Source organism: Camponotus vicinus, unplaced genomic scaffold (assembly GCF_025532165.1).
Source record: "Camponotus vicinus isolate PSW18456_S1 unplaced genomic scaffold, iyCamVici1.0 SCAF_13, whole genome shotgun sequence".
NCBI lineage: Eukaryota > Metazoa > Arthropoda > Insecta > Hymenoptera > Formicidae > Camponotus > Camponotus vicinus.
The window spans coordinates 10,891,781-10,907,296 of NW_028141949.1; the positions used below are offsets into that span (position 1 = coordinate 10,891,781).

The window sequence follows — 15,516 nt, forward strand, 5'->3', positions numbered from 1 at the left end:
TCGCGATATCTTCGTTGCGTTCTCTCTCTCGCGCGTTAGTTGTAAGTCTCGCGATATCTTCGTTCTCTCTAGCACGTGCTGTTCTCGCGCTCTCTCGCTCTCTCTCGCACGCGTTGTCTTGCGCTATTATCGTTCTAAGTCTCGCGATATTATAGTTCTCTTTCGTATGCGTTCTCTTCGCGCTATCGTTCTCTCTCGCACGCGTTGCTCTTGCAATATCGTTCTCTTTCGTACGCGTTGTTCGCGATATTATCATTCTCTCTTTCATATGCTCGTTGCTCACTTACCTTTGCATCGTCCTTCTCACACCATCTTACAATGCGTCGTCCTTGTCCCACGTTGACGCCATCCTTGTCACACGTTGATGTCATCCTTGTCACACGTTGATGCCATCCTTGTCGTACTGTCCTCTTCACACACTTAGCGCTATCCTTTTCCCACACGTAGCGCTATCCTTCTCACACCACCGTCTTCTTTCCGCGGATCCCCCTTCTCCTCGCGGACTCCCTCGTCCATCGCTCGCGCCGCGGATCCCCCTTCCCCGCGCGGACCCCCTCGTCCATCGCTCGCGCCGCGGATCCCCCTTCCCCGCGCGGACCCCCTCGTCCATCGCTCGCGCCGCGGATCGTGCCGCGGATCCCCCTTCCCCGCACGTGACGTCACCCCCGCACGTGACGTCATCATCCCCCGCACGTGACGTCATCAGCCCCCGCACGTGACGTCACCCCCGCACGTGACGTCATCATCCCCCGCGCGACGTCATCCCCCGCGTGACGTCACCCCCCGCGGTTCCCCCTCGCCCCTCACCCCCCCTCGGAGCCCCTGGGTTAGAACTCTCCTAGTATCACTACTTCTTATATATATATTTATTATTATTTCTTATATAATACAATGATTTACTATTATTATTTACTTTTTAATATCAATAAGATGATATATTTTTATTTGCATATTATAAACTTCAGAAATTAAAAAAATAAATATATTTTCTAATTGAAATAGTTAAAACAATATTTGTATCATTTGTATCTGTAAAAAGGCACTTTAAATAAAAATATATATAAATTAGAAGCAAATTTAACATAAATAGTTTTTGATTAAATATTTAAATCAATATTTAATGTCTACTCTTTAGACAATTATTATTTAAATGAAAGGATTAAAATATCTGAAATAATAATTTTTTTGCAGCTAGCTTGCTTTGCTCAGTTTAAAAACTTTAAGTTAGCTAAGCAAAGAAAGCTAGCTGAAAATTAATATTTTAAATTGTATATTTTAATACTTTCATTTAAATAATAATTCTCTAAAGAGTAGACATTAAATATTGATTTAAATATTTAATCAAGAACTATTTATGTTAAATTTGCTTCTAATTTTTATATCTTTTTATATCTCAATTTTTATATCTTCTAATTTTTATATATTTTCATTTAAAGTGTCTTTTCACAAATACAGATGATACATATATTGTTTTAACTATTTCAACTAGAAAATATATTCATTTTTTCAATTTCTGAAATTTATAATATGCAAATAAAAATATATAATCCTGTTAATTAAATAACCAATATATGTAAAAATATATTATTTAAAGCAGCATATAATTACATACATATTAATAATGTTCGAGTACAATTACATATAAATATTTCAAATATTCACATTTCAAGATTTATCACATTTATAAAGTAAATGTAATATTAACTCTATTACATTTGCATTCTTTTATCAGTTTGTTAATAATATTTTATAATATTTTAATATTTTATATAATTTTACAACAGATAAATACACATGCATAAAAACACATACATACAGAAAATTATAATGCCAAGAATAAAAAAATTTAGAGATTTATCTCGTAGACAACAAAATCATCGTTTATTGCTTGAAACAAAATATGAAAATATTACATCTCGAGAAAATCTTATTAATAATATTAAAGATTCTACTTGTACAGAATATTTTTATGAAGATGATAATAGTTTAAATATAGTAGAATCCCAATATAACAAATATAACAGATATACAATTAGAGGACAATATTATACAATTCGCAGAAGATTTTGTTGTAATAGATAATACTATAAGCAAAGAAAAAAGCACTTTAAATGAAAAATTACATACATGGACAACTGATATTACCCAAACATCTCTTACAGCCTTATTGCGTATTTTAAAAGAAGAAGGTCATAATGAATTGCCTAGTGATGCCAGAACGCTTCTAAACACACCAAAAAAAAAAACAATTATGTGCGAATGTGAAAATGAGCATTATTTTCATTATGATTTAGAAATGGCGCTACGAGATAAATTAAAATATTGTACAAATATAAATAGTATAGATGTCATAAAAATAAATATTAATATTGACGGTTTACCTCTTCCAAAAAGTTCGCAGAGTCAATTATGGCCTATACTTGGTCAAATATGTAATATTGATATTAAAGATCCCTTTTTAATTGGTGCTTATCATGGTTATAAGAAACCTACAAATGCAGGAGATTTATTACAAGAATTTTGTGAGGAATATAGAATCCTACATACAGAAGGCTTTTTGTTCAAAAATAAAAGATATTTAGACAATTAAAGCAATTATTTGCGATGCTCCTGCAAAGTCTTTTGTAACCGCTACGAAAGGTCATAATGCATATTTTGGTTGCGAAAAATGTTTTTGTGAAGGTGATTATCTTAATCACAAAATGGTCTTAGACGAAAATTCCCCACTAAGAACTGATAGCAATTTTCGCAATCGAGATAATGAAGATCACCATGTTTCCGTTTCGCCTTTCGAAAATTTACCTGTGGATATGATAAATAATTTTCCATTAAATTATATGCACTTAATATGTCTGGAAATGATGAAAAAGATGATACATTTATGGATCAAGGGAAATCAAATATTCCGCTTACGTGCAATAGATATAGATGCATTATCCAAAGATATAATTACATTACATAAATACATACCAATTGAATTTGCTCATCACACGCGTGGTATCAACGAAGTAGACCGGTGGAAGGCCACTGAATTTAGATTGTTCCTTCTGTATCTTGGACCTATAGTTTTAGATAAATACTTAAATAAAGATTATTTGAAACATTTTTGTGTTATACATACCGCCATAAGAATTTTATGTCATCCAGAAGATTGTTTACGCAATAACGCATATGCAAATGAGTTGATAATATATTTCGTTAAAACAAAATATTATATGGTGAAAGTAATATAGTTTATAATATACACAACTTGATACATATTTGTCAAGATGTTAAGATATATGGATGTTTAGATACATTTAGTGCATTTCCATTTGAGAATTACATGAATACGTTAAAAAGGATGTTACGCAAATCTGAAAAACCATTATCACAGTTAAATAACAGAATTCATGAATATACAACAAGATATACAAATAACATAAAACATTGCAGTATAGTTAAACCATTATTTTTGAAACCAGATGGAAAGAACTTACCTTTCAATTGTACACATTCACATAAGAAGATAAAATTCGAATACTTTGTGCTAACAGTCAAATCTCCAAATAATTGCTGTTACTTAAAAGATGGATCCGTTTTTTGTATTAAGTACATTGGTTTTAAGGATAAAATTCCAGTTGTTTTAGGAAATAAATATATTGATCTTCAATACTGACATACCCATGCAATTCCCAAAATTTGGATATACACGTATCAAATGGCCAAACTCTGGATCTAGAAATAGTATCCGTAACAGAAATTCATATGAAAGGTTTTAAAGTCTTCTTTAATGGAATGTATTACATAATGCCTCTTTTACATTTGAATTAAAAAAACTTTATAAATTTTTTCATAAATGCAGTATAATGAATGAAACTTTATAATTGTTATCGAAATATTATATCTTATAAAGGTAATTTTTATAATCTAATATGTATTATTTGCAAATTTTTTATAATAATCATCTTTGCAAAAATATTATTTCAGATGTATTATATTATTTTTTGCGAAGACTGGTGCTCAGTAGTACCACATCTATGGATTGACAAAATTAACAAAATTTTTCAATGGCCCCCAAAGCAAGCGGTTATTGCTATTCAAAAGGGTATTCCTCTCAATAGCAATTGAAGTACAGAGACTTATCGACGCATTGCAGGACCATATGGTAATTATAAACAAGTTGTTAATAAATATAATGCATTATAATGCATAAATAATGCATAAATATAATACATATAATGCATAAATATAATGCAAATATAATGCATTTTGATCATATATATATATATAAATGTTTATTAGTATTGATAAATATAATAATTTTTTATAGAAACCTATGAGATGGCGCGACAAATGGAAAAGAAGGCAGAATATGTTTCCACTTCAGAAAAAGGACTATTAGAAACATTAAGTCAACCATGTCCTCAAGACATGAAAAAAAGATTGATCAAAAAATCTCGATTTTATGATGAAATGCAAGATGATTATAATGAAAGTAAATAATTCTATTTATTCCCTTTATTTCTTCAATTTTACATAAACCTATATATTGTTATTATTAATATAAACTATAATTTACAGCATATACAAGAAAAAAAATAAATTGTTTGCCAGGTCTTTCTTCTAATTATATACAAGCAAGTAAGAATAAGTACATACCATCGTCACCTTCAAATCGTGTACTTAATAAGAGTACCACTATCACAAAGAATGTGATTGGTATGTATAAATTTAATTATTCACACAATGTGTGTGTATATATTGATTTCGTTATTTGTAATAAAAAATAGTAATTCATTTAAAATAATAAAATAGAAATTCAATTTAACTTATAAAATTAATATTCATATATATTTTATCAAAATTTCAAGGATTGTATAATTTTAAAATATAGTAGTTAATAAATAAAATTCATTGGAATTTTATTATTAATTAAAATCATTCAAATCTCTTTTGTTTGTACTCTATAAAAGATAAATAATAAACAATAGGAAAGAACTTGTTTACTTTCCTTTGTAAAAATTATACATTAAAAAATATATGTTAAAATTGTTAAAATTATACATTAAAAAATATATATATATGTATATATATGTATATATATATATATATATATATATATATATATATATATATATATATATATATAGACTTTTCACTGACAAATATGAAAATGTGTTACTTCGAAGACATTATTTATAAAAGAAATATAATAAAATAATTTGCGAAGTAAAGCTAAATTTAATAATAATCTAACATTAAAGATCAACACTAAAGACATTTTTAATTTCAATAAAATCAGATTTTTCTGAAGAATACTGTATAAATTTTGTATAAATTAGTATAATTAATATTACAGAAGATACAATGAAAAAAACAAACCATATGTTGACTTCATTGGATTCTGCTACTCGCGCTTCAACATCCAGTAATATTTATCATGACAAACAACAGGATGGTATGTACAGTTCCATTTGTTTGCTTATGTAATGATATAATTTCCTATAATAATATATAAGACATATTAGAGGTAATAATAGGAAAACAATTTAATATTTTAAAAATATGTAATAAATACATATACAAAGTGTTTGGTAATAATCGTCGCATTTTTCGTGTGTAGATAGAGTAGATTAAACCGAGTAAGAAAGTCCTATATTGTTTTACAATGGTCGCAATAATGAAAAATTAATTATTGCGAAGATCGCAAAATGGTAAAAAACTATTCTACTCGATTTAATCTGTCACACCTGCGCACGAAAGATGCGGTGATTATCACTAAACATCCTGCATATATTTCACTTATTATTCTTGTTAATTTTATTATAACAATACTATTACTGTTAATTTTATTTTATATATATATATACAGGGTGAGCCGTTTAATTAACGCACGCAATTATTTCGGAAACAAAGCATTTTAGAGAAAAATGTTTCAGACAAAAGTTTTATGGTTTCGAGGGGGCCATAAGATGGTATCATTGGTTTGACCTTGAAGAGTTATTTGAAGGTCACATGAAGGTCACATTCAATTTCTTAAATGGAACCTACTATTTGTCATTACATATTTTTGTAGCTTATCTCGAGAGCTTTCCAAAACACTATAATTAAGTACCTTTCCGTTAAGTACTTCTTGAGTTATGAGGCTTGAAATAATTTCTTAATTTTACATAAAGAACCGTAAAATATCCGTAAAATAAACCGTAAAATATCTTGTAAAATATTCATTTTTCGATTATCTTACCTTAATACTTTTACGTACAAAATAATGAGAGGAATCAACTGGTGTAAAGAAAACACATAGTTGTTTTGAAGAAAAAATATATAATTTGCAATTAACAATTCCATATTTTTTCTTAAAAACAACTATGTGTTTTCTTTACACCAATTGATTCCTCTCATTATTTTGTACATAAAAGTATTAAGATAAGATAATCGAAAAATGAATATTTTACAAGATATTTTACGGTTTATGTAAAATTAAGAAATTACAAGCCTCATAACTCAAAAAGTACTTAACGAAAAGGTACTTAATTATAGTGTTTTGGAAAGCTCTCGAGATAAGCTACAAGAATATGCAATGACAAATAGTAGGTTCCATTAAAGAAATTGAAGGTGACCTTCATGTGACCTTCAAATAACTCTTCAAGGTCAAACCAATGATACCATCTTATGGCCCCCTCGAAACCATAAAACTTTTGTCTGAAACATTTTTCTCTAAAATGCTTTGTTTCCGAAATAATTGCGTGCGTTAATTAAAATGGCTCACCCTGTATATATATATATATATATATATATATATATATATATATATTAATTATTGAGAATATAATAAAATGACTTTATAATTTCTTCCTCGGTTTAATCCATTCTACCTCTACAAAATGTGTGGGGCGATTATAGCGATACTCCCTGTATATATATATATATATATATATATATATATATATATATATACAGGGAGTATCGCTATAATCGCCCCACACATTTTGTAGAGGTAGAATGGATTAAACCGAGGAAGAAATTATAAAGTCATTTTATTATATTCTCAATAATTAACGAGAAATTAATTTAAGAAGATCGGCGAATCCACGCGAGTAGAAGCGCGCGGCGAGAAGAGACCTCCCTGCTGTAACATGATACGGACCGCGCGACGAAGCGATGGGAGGAGCGTCGCGGCGAACGTCGGAGCCTCGCCGCATCGCCGCTCCGCGCCTATCTACAAAGAACAACGGCACATACGCGCTCGTAATGTTAAAGCCCCGCGTTGAAATATTCTCTCTCTCTCTCTCTCTCTCTCTCTCTCTCTCTCTCTCTCTCAATCATTTAATCAATAAATCAAAATAAATCTTTCTCTCGCGCTATCTCTCTCTCTCGCGGAATAAAAAATTTTGTTATCATTTCCGCACCACCTTGCGGTAGATAACACGGCGCATTTTTTTTAAAGTGGTATCCCCAGTAGGTCTAATCCACTCTCATATTTTAATGTAATAATTGCTCGAAGTGCCTCTCTCGTTCTCGTAAACAGAGTTCGACTCTTCGAGTAATATTACGCGTCGCGCGATACGCTATTTCCGGCGTGATGGTATTAAAAGCTGCAAGAATTGCTTCTCGTACTTCAGCTTCTGTACCATCACGCGTGTGCTCGATTAAATCTTTTATGTGGCCCCACACGAAATAATCGAGCACATTCAGATCTGGCGATCGCACCGGACAAATGATTGGGCCACCTCGACCCATCCATCGATCCGGATAATGCGCGTCTAAAAACGTGCGTGTTTGCCGAGAGAAATGTGCAGGAGCCCGTCATGTTGGAAAATAATTTCTGCTCTTACATAGAGAGGAATATCTTCGAGGAGAGCAGGCAACTCATCTCGAAGAAAATTCCTGTATATTTCTCCATTTAAACGAGGCGGTAAGAAATAAGGACCGATCTAAAAATCACCAAAAAAAATTGATTTGTTAAAGTCGCGAAATTCCTTAACTTAAGTTTAATTTAAATTTTAATTTAATTCTAAATAAATTTATTACTTACGATTCGGTCCGCTATTATTCCTGCCCACACATTTATTGCCCAGCGATATTGAAACACACGTTCTCGAACAGCGTGCGGATTTTCTTCCGCCCATAACAAAAAAGTTACGACTATTAAACACACCGTTCGGTGTGAAAGTAGCTTCATCACTCCATAAAATGCGGTCGGGGAAAAAATCATTCCGCCGACATTGAGCGAGAAACCCTGTGTGTATTTCGTCAATTATTAACATTTAGTAATTCTTTTTTAATGCAAAAAAAAATTTAATCGCAAAAAAAACATTAAAATAAGATAATAAAAATACCTTCACAAAAATAGACGCGCTGTTCTTCGTCTCTCGGTAAAAGTTGTTGCACTCGCTGGTGGTGATACGGGTGCAATCCGTTTCGGCGTAAAGTACGGTGCACCATGCTTTGCGAGAGACCGAGCATTTTAGCCACACGACGCACGCTGTTTCGAGGATTTTCCTCGAATGCTCGCAAAATTCGTTCTTCTTCGTTTACACGAATTTGCACTACATGTCCAGCATTTCGCCGATCCAACATAAGAGTTCCAGATTCCATAGCACGTCGAATGCATCTTAGAATTGTTTTATGGTCTGGATGTCGCTCACGCTCGGGGAATCGCTCCGCGTAAAATCGAGCCGCGGCACGAGCATTCTCTCCGGCTGCTCCGTATAAGATTATCATATTTGTATACTCCTGTGCAGTATACTCTGCCATTCTTTAATAATTTCGTAAGACTCAGACGCACGGCGACGAGACATACAAGTCGGATGCTGGGCACTTACTGTTGTGGCACAACGAATTGCGAATGGAAAGAAAACTGATAACAAATGAACGCTGTTCAATTTCTACGAACATTTATTTGTTTCAAACGCTTATGCCGCGGCTCGACTTTACGCGGAGCGATTCCCCGAGCGTGAGCGACATCCAGACCATAAAACAATTCTAAGATGCATTCGACGTGCTATGGAATCTGGAAATCTTATGTTGGATCGGCGAAATGCTGGACATGTAGTGCAAATTCGTGTAAACGAAGAAGAACGAATTTTGCGAGCATTCGAGGAAAATCCTCGAAACAGCGTGCGTCGTGTGGCTAAAATGCTCGGTCTCTCGCAAAGCATGGTGCACCGTACTTTACGCCGAAACGGATTGCACCCGTATCACCACCAGCGAGTGCAACAACTTTTACCGAGAGACGAAGAACAGCGCGTCTATTTTTGTGAAGGTATTTTTATTATCTTATTTTAATGTTTTTTTTGCGATTAAATTTTTTTTGCATTAAAAAGGAATTACTAAATGTTAATAATTGACGAAATATACACAGGGTTTCTCGCTCAATGTCGGCGGAATGATTTTTACCCCGACCGCATTTTATGGAGTGATGAAGCTACTTTCACACCGAACGGTGTGTTTAATAATCGTAACTTTTTGTTATGGGCGGAAGAAAATCCGCACGCTGTTCGAGAACGTGTGTTTCAATATCGCTGGGCAATAAATGTGTGGGCAGGAATAATAGCGGACCGAATCGTAATTAATAAATTTATTTAGAATTAAATTAAAATTTAAATTAAACTTAAGTTAAGGAATTTCGCGACTTTAACAAATCAATTTTTTTTGGTGATTTTCAGATCGGTCCTTATTTCTTACCGCCTCGTTTAAATGGAGAAATATACAGGAATTTTCTTCAAGATGAGTTGCCTGCTCTCCTCGAAGATATTCCTCTCTATGTAAGAGCAGAAATTATTTTCCAACATGACGGGACTCCTGCACATTTCTCTCGGCAAACACGCACGTTTTTAGACGCGCATTATCCGGATCGATGGATGGGTCGAGGTGGCCCAATCATTTGGCCGGCGCGATCGCCAGACCTGAATGTGCTCGATTATTTCGTGTGGGGCCACATAAAAGATTTAATCGAGCACACGCGTGATGGTACAGAAGCTAAAGAACGAGAAGCAATTCTTGCAGCTTTTAATACCATCACGCCGGAAATGGCGTATCGCGCGACGCGTAATATTACTCGAAGAGTCGAACTCTGTTTACGAGAACGAGGGAGGCACTTTGAGCAATTATTATATTAAAATATGAGAATGGATTAGACCTACTGGGGATACCACTTTAAAATAAATGCGACGTGTTATCTACCGCAAGGTGGTGCGGAAATGATAACAAAATTTTTTATTCCGCGAGAGAGAGAGATAGCGCGAGAGAAAGATTTATTTTGATTTATTGATTAAATGATTGAGAGAGAGAGAGAGAGAGAGAATATTTCAACGCGGGGCTTTAACATTACGAGCGCGTATGTGCCGTTGTTCTTTGTAGATAGGCGCGGAGCGGCGATGCGGCGAGGCTCCGACGTTCGCCGCGACGCTCCTCCCATCGCTTCGTCGCGCGGTCCGTATCATGTTACAGCAGGGAGGTCTCTTCTCGCCGCGCGCTTCTACTCGCGTGGATTCGCCGATCTTCTTAAATTAATTTCTCGTTAATTATTGAGAATATAACAAAATGACTTTATAATTTCTTCCTCGGTTTAATCCATTCTACTTCTACAAAATGTGTGGGGCGATTATAGCGATGCTCCCTGTATATATATATATATATATATATATATATATATATATATATATACAGGGTGTCCGGCGTATCATCTGCCAAAAAAAAACCTAAGTAAAAAACCTAACTAAAAAAACATAAGTAGATTTCGCTAAACTGAACTAAAAAGTCCTATACATTTTACAAACAACACGTAAAATTTCGAGGTATTAATTAAAGAAGATCGGCTAATAATCGCGCGATTGGTGTGATTAGGCAGTCGGCCATTTCAGCCAGGACGGCGCGGAATGATCGGATCGTATTTTTACGACATTCCCACGCGATTTTGTAAGAAACTTTAATCACTTTCTAGTCAAATAATTATTTTTCAAATGAGAACCATTTTTAACATTTAAAAATCAATATGGTTCTCATTTGAAAAATAATTATTTGACTAGAATGTTTAAAATTTCTTACAAAACCGCGTAGGAATGTCGTAAAAATACGATCCGATCACTCCGCGCCGTCCATGATGAAATGGCCGACTGCCTAATCACACCGATCGCGCGCTTATTAGCCGATCTTCTTTAATTAATACCTCGAAATTTTACGTGGTTATTTGCAAAATGGTATAGGACTTTTTAGTTCAATTTAGCGAAATCTACTTATGGTGTTTTTTTAGCAGATGATATGCCGGACACCCCGTATATATACATATATATATATATATATATATATATATATATTATACACACACACACACAGGGTGTCGCAGACCACCCATATTAGCCGAATATCTCAAAAACTGAGCGCGGCAGACAAAAATATTTCAGACAAAAGTTGTAAGGTTTCAAGTAACGCATTTCATAGCGATATCAATATGACCTTGAAGAGTGTTGTCAAGGTCACGTGAAGGTCACCGTCAATTTCCTAAATGGAACCCCTATTTTTTATTGTATATTCTTGTAGCTCATCTCGAGGGCTTTCCAAAACACTATAATTGAGTTAGTTTTCATTAAGTACTTTCCGAGTTATGAGGCTTGAAATTATTTCTTAATTTTACATAAACCGTAAAATATCTTGTAAAATATTCATTTTTCGATTATCTTACCTTAATACTTTTATGTACAAAATAATGAGAGGAATCAATTAGTGTAAAGAAAACACATAGTTATTTTTAAGAAAAAATATGTAATTGTTAATTGCAAATTACATATTTTTTCTTCGATTTTTTATCTGCAGGCTTTACTCGATTTCTGCCGATAATTTGACATCAAATTTCATTGCGTAGATCCTGCTCGGTTTCTGCCGACAATCTGTTGTCAAATTGCGTCGCACAGATCGTGTTCAATTTCTGCCATCAATCTGCCGTCAGTTATATCAGCAGGCTTTACTCGATATCTGCCGAGAATTTGATATCAAATTTCATTGCGCAGATCCTGCTCGGTTTCTGCAACCAATCTGATATCAAACTGTGTTGCGCAGATCTTGCTCGATTTCTGCCACCAATCTGCTATGATAATTTTAAACAAATCCTGTACAGTTTCTGCTATCAAATTATGTCAGCAGATTTTGTAACATTTCTGCTGACATTCTGTTATCATTATTTGATATAACTTTTTTATACAATCTGCAATCTTACTGTCGACAAAAATTTGTAGCAGAAATTGACAAAATCTGTTTGAACAGACTTTGCTGACTGGGATCATTTACTTTATTATTAATTTAATTTAATTAAAGTCCTTCGCTATATGAGATATAACTACGATGTAACATATATTACATTAACATATATTACGATATAACATATGACATATATGTCATTTTAGAAGAAAATTGTAATTAACTTGCCGATAATATTCTTATTTAGCACTTGTAATAATCAATTTTGTTGCATTTATATAATATTAACCCCTTCACTGTCAGGGACCCCTATAGGGGCCAAAAAAATTCGTGCCACTTTTGCTTCATGGCCCTTATAGGGGCATCTTGAAAAAACATGTTATTACTGTTACGATTTGATTGTCCTTGGGTATTTTAAGGTTTCTGAGGTCGCTGAATTCGAATCTGAAATCAGAATTTCGAACTTCAAAATGGCGGATCAAAATTCAAAATAATTTTGGGTTTGAATGAAAATAGGTTTCTTATCGTTTTTGGGGTCGCCGAATTCGAATCTAATATCTGATTTTCCAAATTAAAAATTGCAAATTTAACGGAGTCAATAACCGCCACGTCCTCGATTCGTGACTCTGAGTTCGGCAGAGAGCGAGATTTAAAAATAATTGAAGAGAGAAATATACAACCTTTATGTATGTCAACTATTTGTTCGAACTCTGGTCCGCCATATTGGATTTGCCATTTTCAATTTGGAAAATCTAATATTAGGTTTGGATTTTGCAACCCCAAAAATGATACACATTTTTATTGAAATCCAAAATTATTTTGAATTTTGATCCGCCATATTGGATTCACCATTTTGAATTTTGTAATTCTGGCTTCAGATTCGGATTCGGCGACCTCAATAATATTTATACTGACGTATTCATACAATTTTAAAAACTTTTTTCAACACACTTTTGGCACGGAAAGTTTCTTTTCGCTGGACTGTGAAGGGGTTAATAAAAATAAGCGCAAATCTTGTGCAGTTTCTGCTGTCAATTTGCCATCAGGTTGCATGCGCAGATTCTGCTCGGTTTCTGCTGGCAATCTAACATCAAATTGCATCGCGCAGATCCTGCTCGGTTTCTGCCGACAGTTTGTTGACAGGTTATGTTTTACAGACTCTGTCGCCAAAACAAAAGCTTAATGCGGACACAGATGACTACGGTTCTGGTGTGGGATTCTGATCGAATTTGCTGCCAATCTGCTGCCAATCTGCTGCCAACCTGCTAACATTTTGCTTACTGGGCATCATATATTTTATCATTGCTTTGGTCGTATAAGGATATTTTTTCCATTTTTGACTATCACAGAGATCACAAGTATGTAAAAATCACTGCATGCTCAGCCATGTGCGCGAAGCGCGAAACAATGCATTATGGGTAGACGCTCACGCCGACCCACCTCTTCAATGCAATCGTTGTGAACGTTATTTGAACGGTCTGAAGTTGCTCACTTGTAACATTCACTGATCGTTGCAAACGCCAAATGGAATAGCACGCTGAGCGATCTGAGCGTTGTGAACATTAGGTAGAACGCACCCTATATGATCATCGCAGTCTTAAAATCTATTTAAAAAATGACGAAAGGGTGCATTGTACCGAAGTGCAAAACTGGGTACAAAAGTGTAATTAGAAAACATTCAGTTTTTAAAGTGCCAAAAAACGAGGCTCTACGAAAACAATGGGAAGAGGTGATACCGGGTATAACCTCTTTAAAAGAAACTCAAAGTGTTTGCAAAAGACATTTTAAATCGCATTTTATTAAAAGAAAATTTCTAGCATACGATGCTAATGGACGGCTCATTGCGGAAGTAAGTATACTTATTCAGAAGTTTTATTTTTAAGAGGATATATATATATATATATATATATATATATAAGAGGAAATAAGAGGATGATAAGAGGAACGAATAAGAGGCGCACCGGCTCAAACGCCATGAGTGCGAAAGAGATAGTTGTTTTACAGATTCGAGGTTTTCTTCGAGACGGCTGATATTTCGGAAAAAAAAGATAGACATTACGCTCTGTCAAAAGACGAATAGCGTCTATCTCGTTATTTGCCTGATAAGTGAAGTGCAATTTCACGTGCTGCTAAAATAAGCAATTAAAGCGACAAATTTGTCGCACGTATTCCAGCGGCTATAATTTTGTAGTTTGAACTGACTCAACTACAAAGAGAGAAAAAGTGTTATCGCTCAATTGCTATGTGAAACACTACTGCCGCGCTGTGTGATTGCGTGTACTAGTGTACCAAGAAAGACATAACCTGTGACATAACCTTGCAGACAGAATCGAGAATTCTTACCATGAAGATGCAAAGATGAATCCATTCGAGGAAGATGAACAAGAAGTAAGTATATGTACATAAAATAAGTTCTTTTTATATAGTGTTTAAATGAAACAATTCTGTTTGATTGAAATAACTTGTAATAGATATATTTTATGTGAATATTTTTTGTTTTAAAATGAAATAATAAAGCCATTTATATTTTTAAACGTAAAAGAGAAAATGTCAATATTTCTAAACATATATAACTGTGAAGTGTAAATATATTTTTAATGCTGTAGACATTGGTGCCAGTTATGACATGTGGAGTATGTGAGATTATATGTGATGCAGATAATATCACAAAACACGAGTGCCTTGAAAGATATGCTGAATACTATGTTGATGAGAATACTTGTTATTTTTATCCCATGTGCGGTATGTAAAGTAATGTAAATAAATATCTATTATCTGTTTAAAAGAATATTTTAAAAGAATATATCATGTAACAATTTGTAGAAGATGGAAGTATATTAAGACGAAGTTTAGTTGACAATGAAGAATTAAGTTCAAGAAAGCTCATCATTAATAACAACAAATAAAATAAAAAATATAAGAAAGAAATTGAATATAGAGGAAAAACAGAAGTTGCTTGAATTGGAAGAGCATCTAATTTTAGAGGTACATGCACGCGAACCTTTATGGAATCCACAAATTGAGCTATCACTTCATAGTAGAAAAGCAACTGCACAATTGTGGAAAGAAGTTTCCGAAGCTTTAAATGGTAAGCAAAATATATATTCGATAAGAAATACAATCGATAAGAAAATTATTACAAGAACAGTATGCAACTCTAAGGCCGGTATTCATAGTCTGATCTTATATTTAAGATCATTTTAAATCTGATCTGAGGTTGACTTAAGATCCCATTCAACCAATCAAATGGCTATGTAGCATCTCAAGCTCGAACTTAAGACGATCTTAAATATAAGATCGGATTATGAATACCAGCCTAAACGGTTATTAATATAAATC

The 15,516-nt window shown here is 33.7% G+C and overlaps 2 protein-coding genes and 1 pseudogene across 3 annotated transcripts; all 3 read left to right on the forward strand.

The window, feature by feature from the left end:
- The first annotated feature begins 1,999 nt into the window (after positions 1 to 1,999).
- LOC145964575 (uncharacterized) lies at positions 2,000 to 3,699 on the forward strand (annotated as a pseudogene).
- A 278-nt stretch (positions 3,700 to 3,977) lies between these two features.
- On the forward strand, positions 3,978 to 14,020 carry LOC145964241 (uncharacterized). 2 transcript variants are annotated; one of them, XM_083086760.1, is made up of 5 exons: positions 3,978 to 4,147; positions 4,313 to 4,477; positions 4,564 to 4,701; positions 5,342 to 5,440; positions 13,335 to 14,020. In XM_083086760.1, the coding sequence occupies exons 2-5, from the start codon at positions 4,324 to 4,326 to the stop codon at positions 13,358 to 13,360; spliced, it is 417 nt and encodes a 138-aa protein (XP_082942886.1). In that variant the 5' UTR covers positions 3,978 to 4,147; positions 4,313 to 4,323; the 3' UTR covers positions 13,361 to 14,020. The 2 variants fall into 2 exon arrangements, with proteins under 2 accessions (XP_082942886.1, XP_082942885.1); XM_083086759.1 differs by lacking the exon at positions 13,335 to 14,020 and having other exon boundaries at positions 5,342 to 5,478.
- Positions 14,019 to 15,169, forward strand: LOC145964242 (uncharacterized). The gene is made up of 3 exons (XM_083086761.1): positions 14,019 to 14,565; positions 14,784 to 14,919; positions 15,001 to 15,169. Exons 1-3 carry the CDS (start codon positions 14,536 to 14,538, stop codon positions 15,081 to 15,083), a joined length of 249 nt encoding a protein of 82 aa, XP_082942887.1. The 5' UTR covers positions 14,019 to 14,535; the 3' UTR covers positions 15,084 to 15,169.
- The last annotated feature ends 347 nt before the right edge of the window (positions 15,170 to 15,516 follow it).

Bases quoted from the DNA above. Each gene is read 5' to 3' on its own strand.
- LOC145964241 (XM_083086759.1), top strand. From the start codon at position 4,324: ATGGCGCGACAAATGGAAAAGAAGGCAGAATATGTTTCCACTTCAGAA. The intron at 4,478-4,563 runs GTAAATAATTCT...TATAATTTACAG, and splicing joins GCAAGATGATTATAATGAAA to CATATACAAGAAAAAAAATA. The intron at 4,702-5,341 runs GTATGTATAAAT...TTAATATTACAG, and splicing joins TATCACAAAGAATGTGATTG to AAGATACAATGAAAAAAACA.
- LOC145964242 (XM_083086761.1), top strand. From the start codon at position 14,536: ATGAATCCATTCGAGGAAGATGAACAAGAA. The intron at 14,566-14,783 runs GTAAGTATATGT...TTAATGCTGTAG, and splicing joins TCGAGGAAGATGAACAAGAA to ACATTGGTGCCAGTTATGAC. The intron at 14,920-15,000 runs GTATGTAAAGTA...AACAATTTGTAG, and splicing joins TTATTTTTATCCCATGTGCG to AAGATGGAAGTATATTAAGA.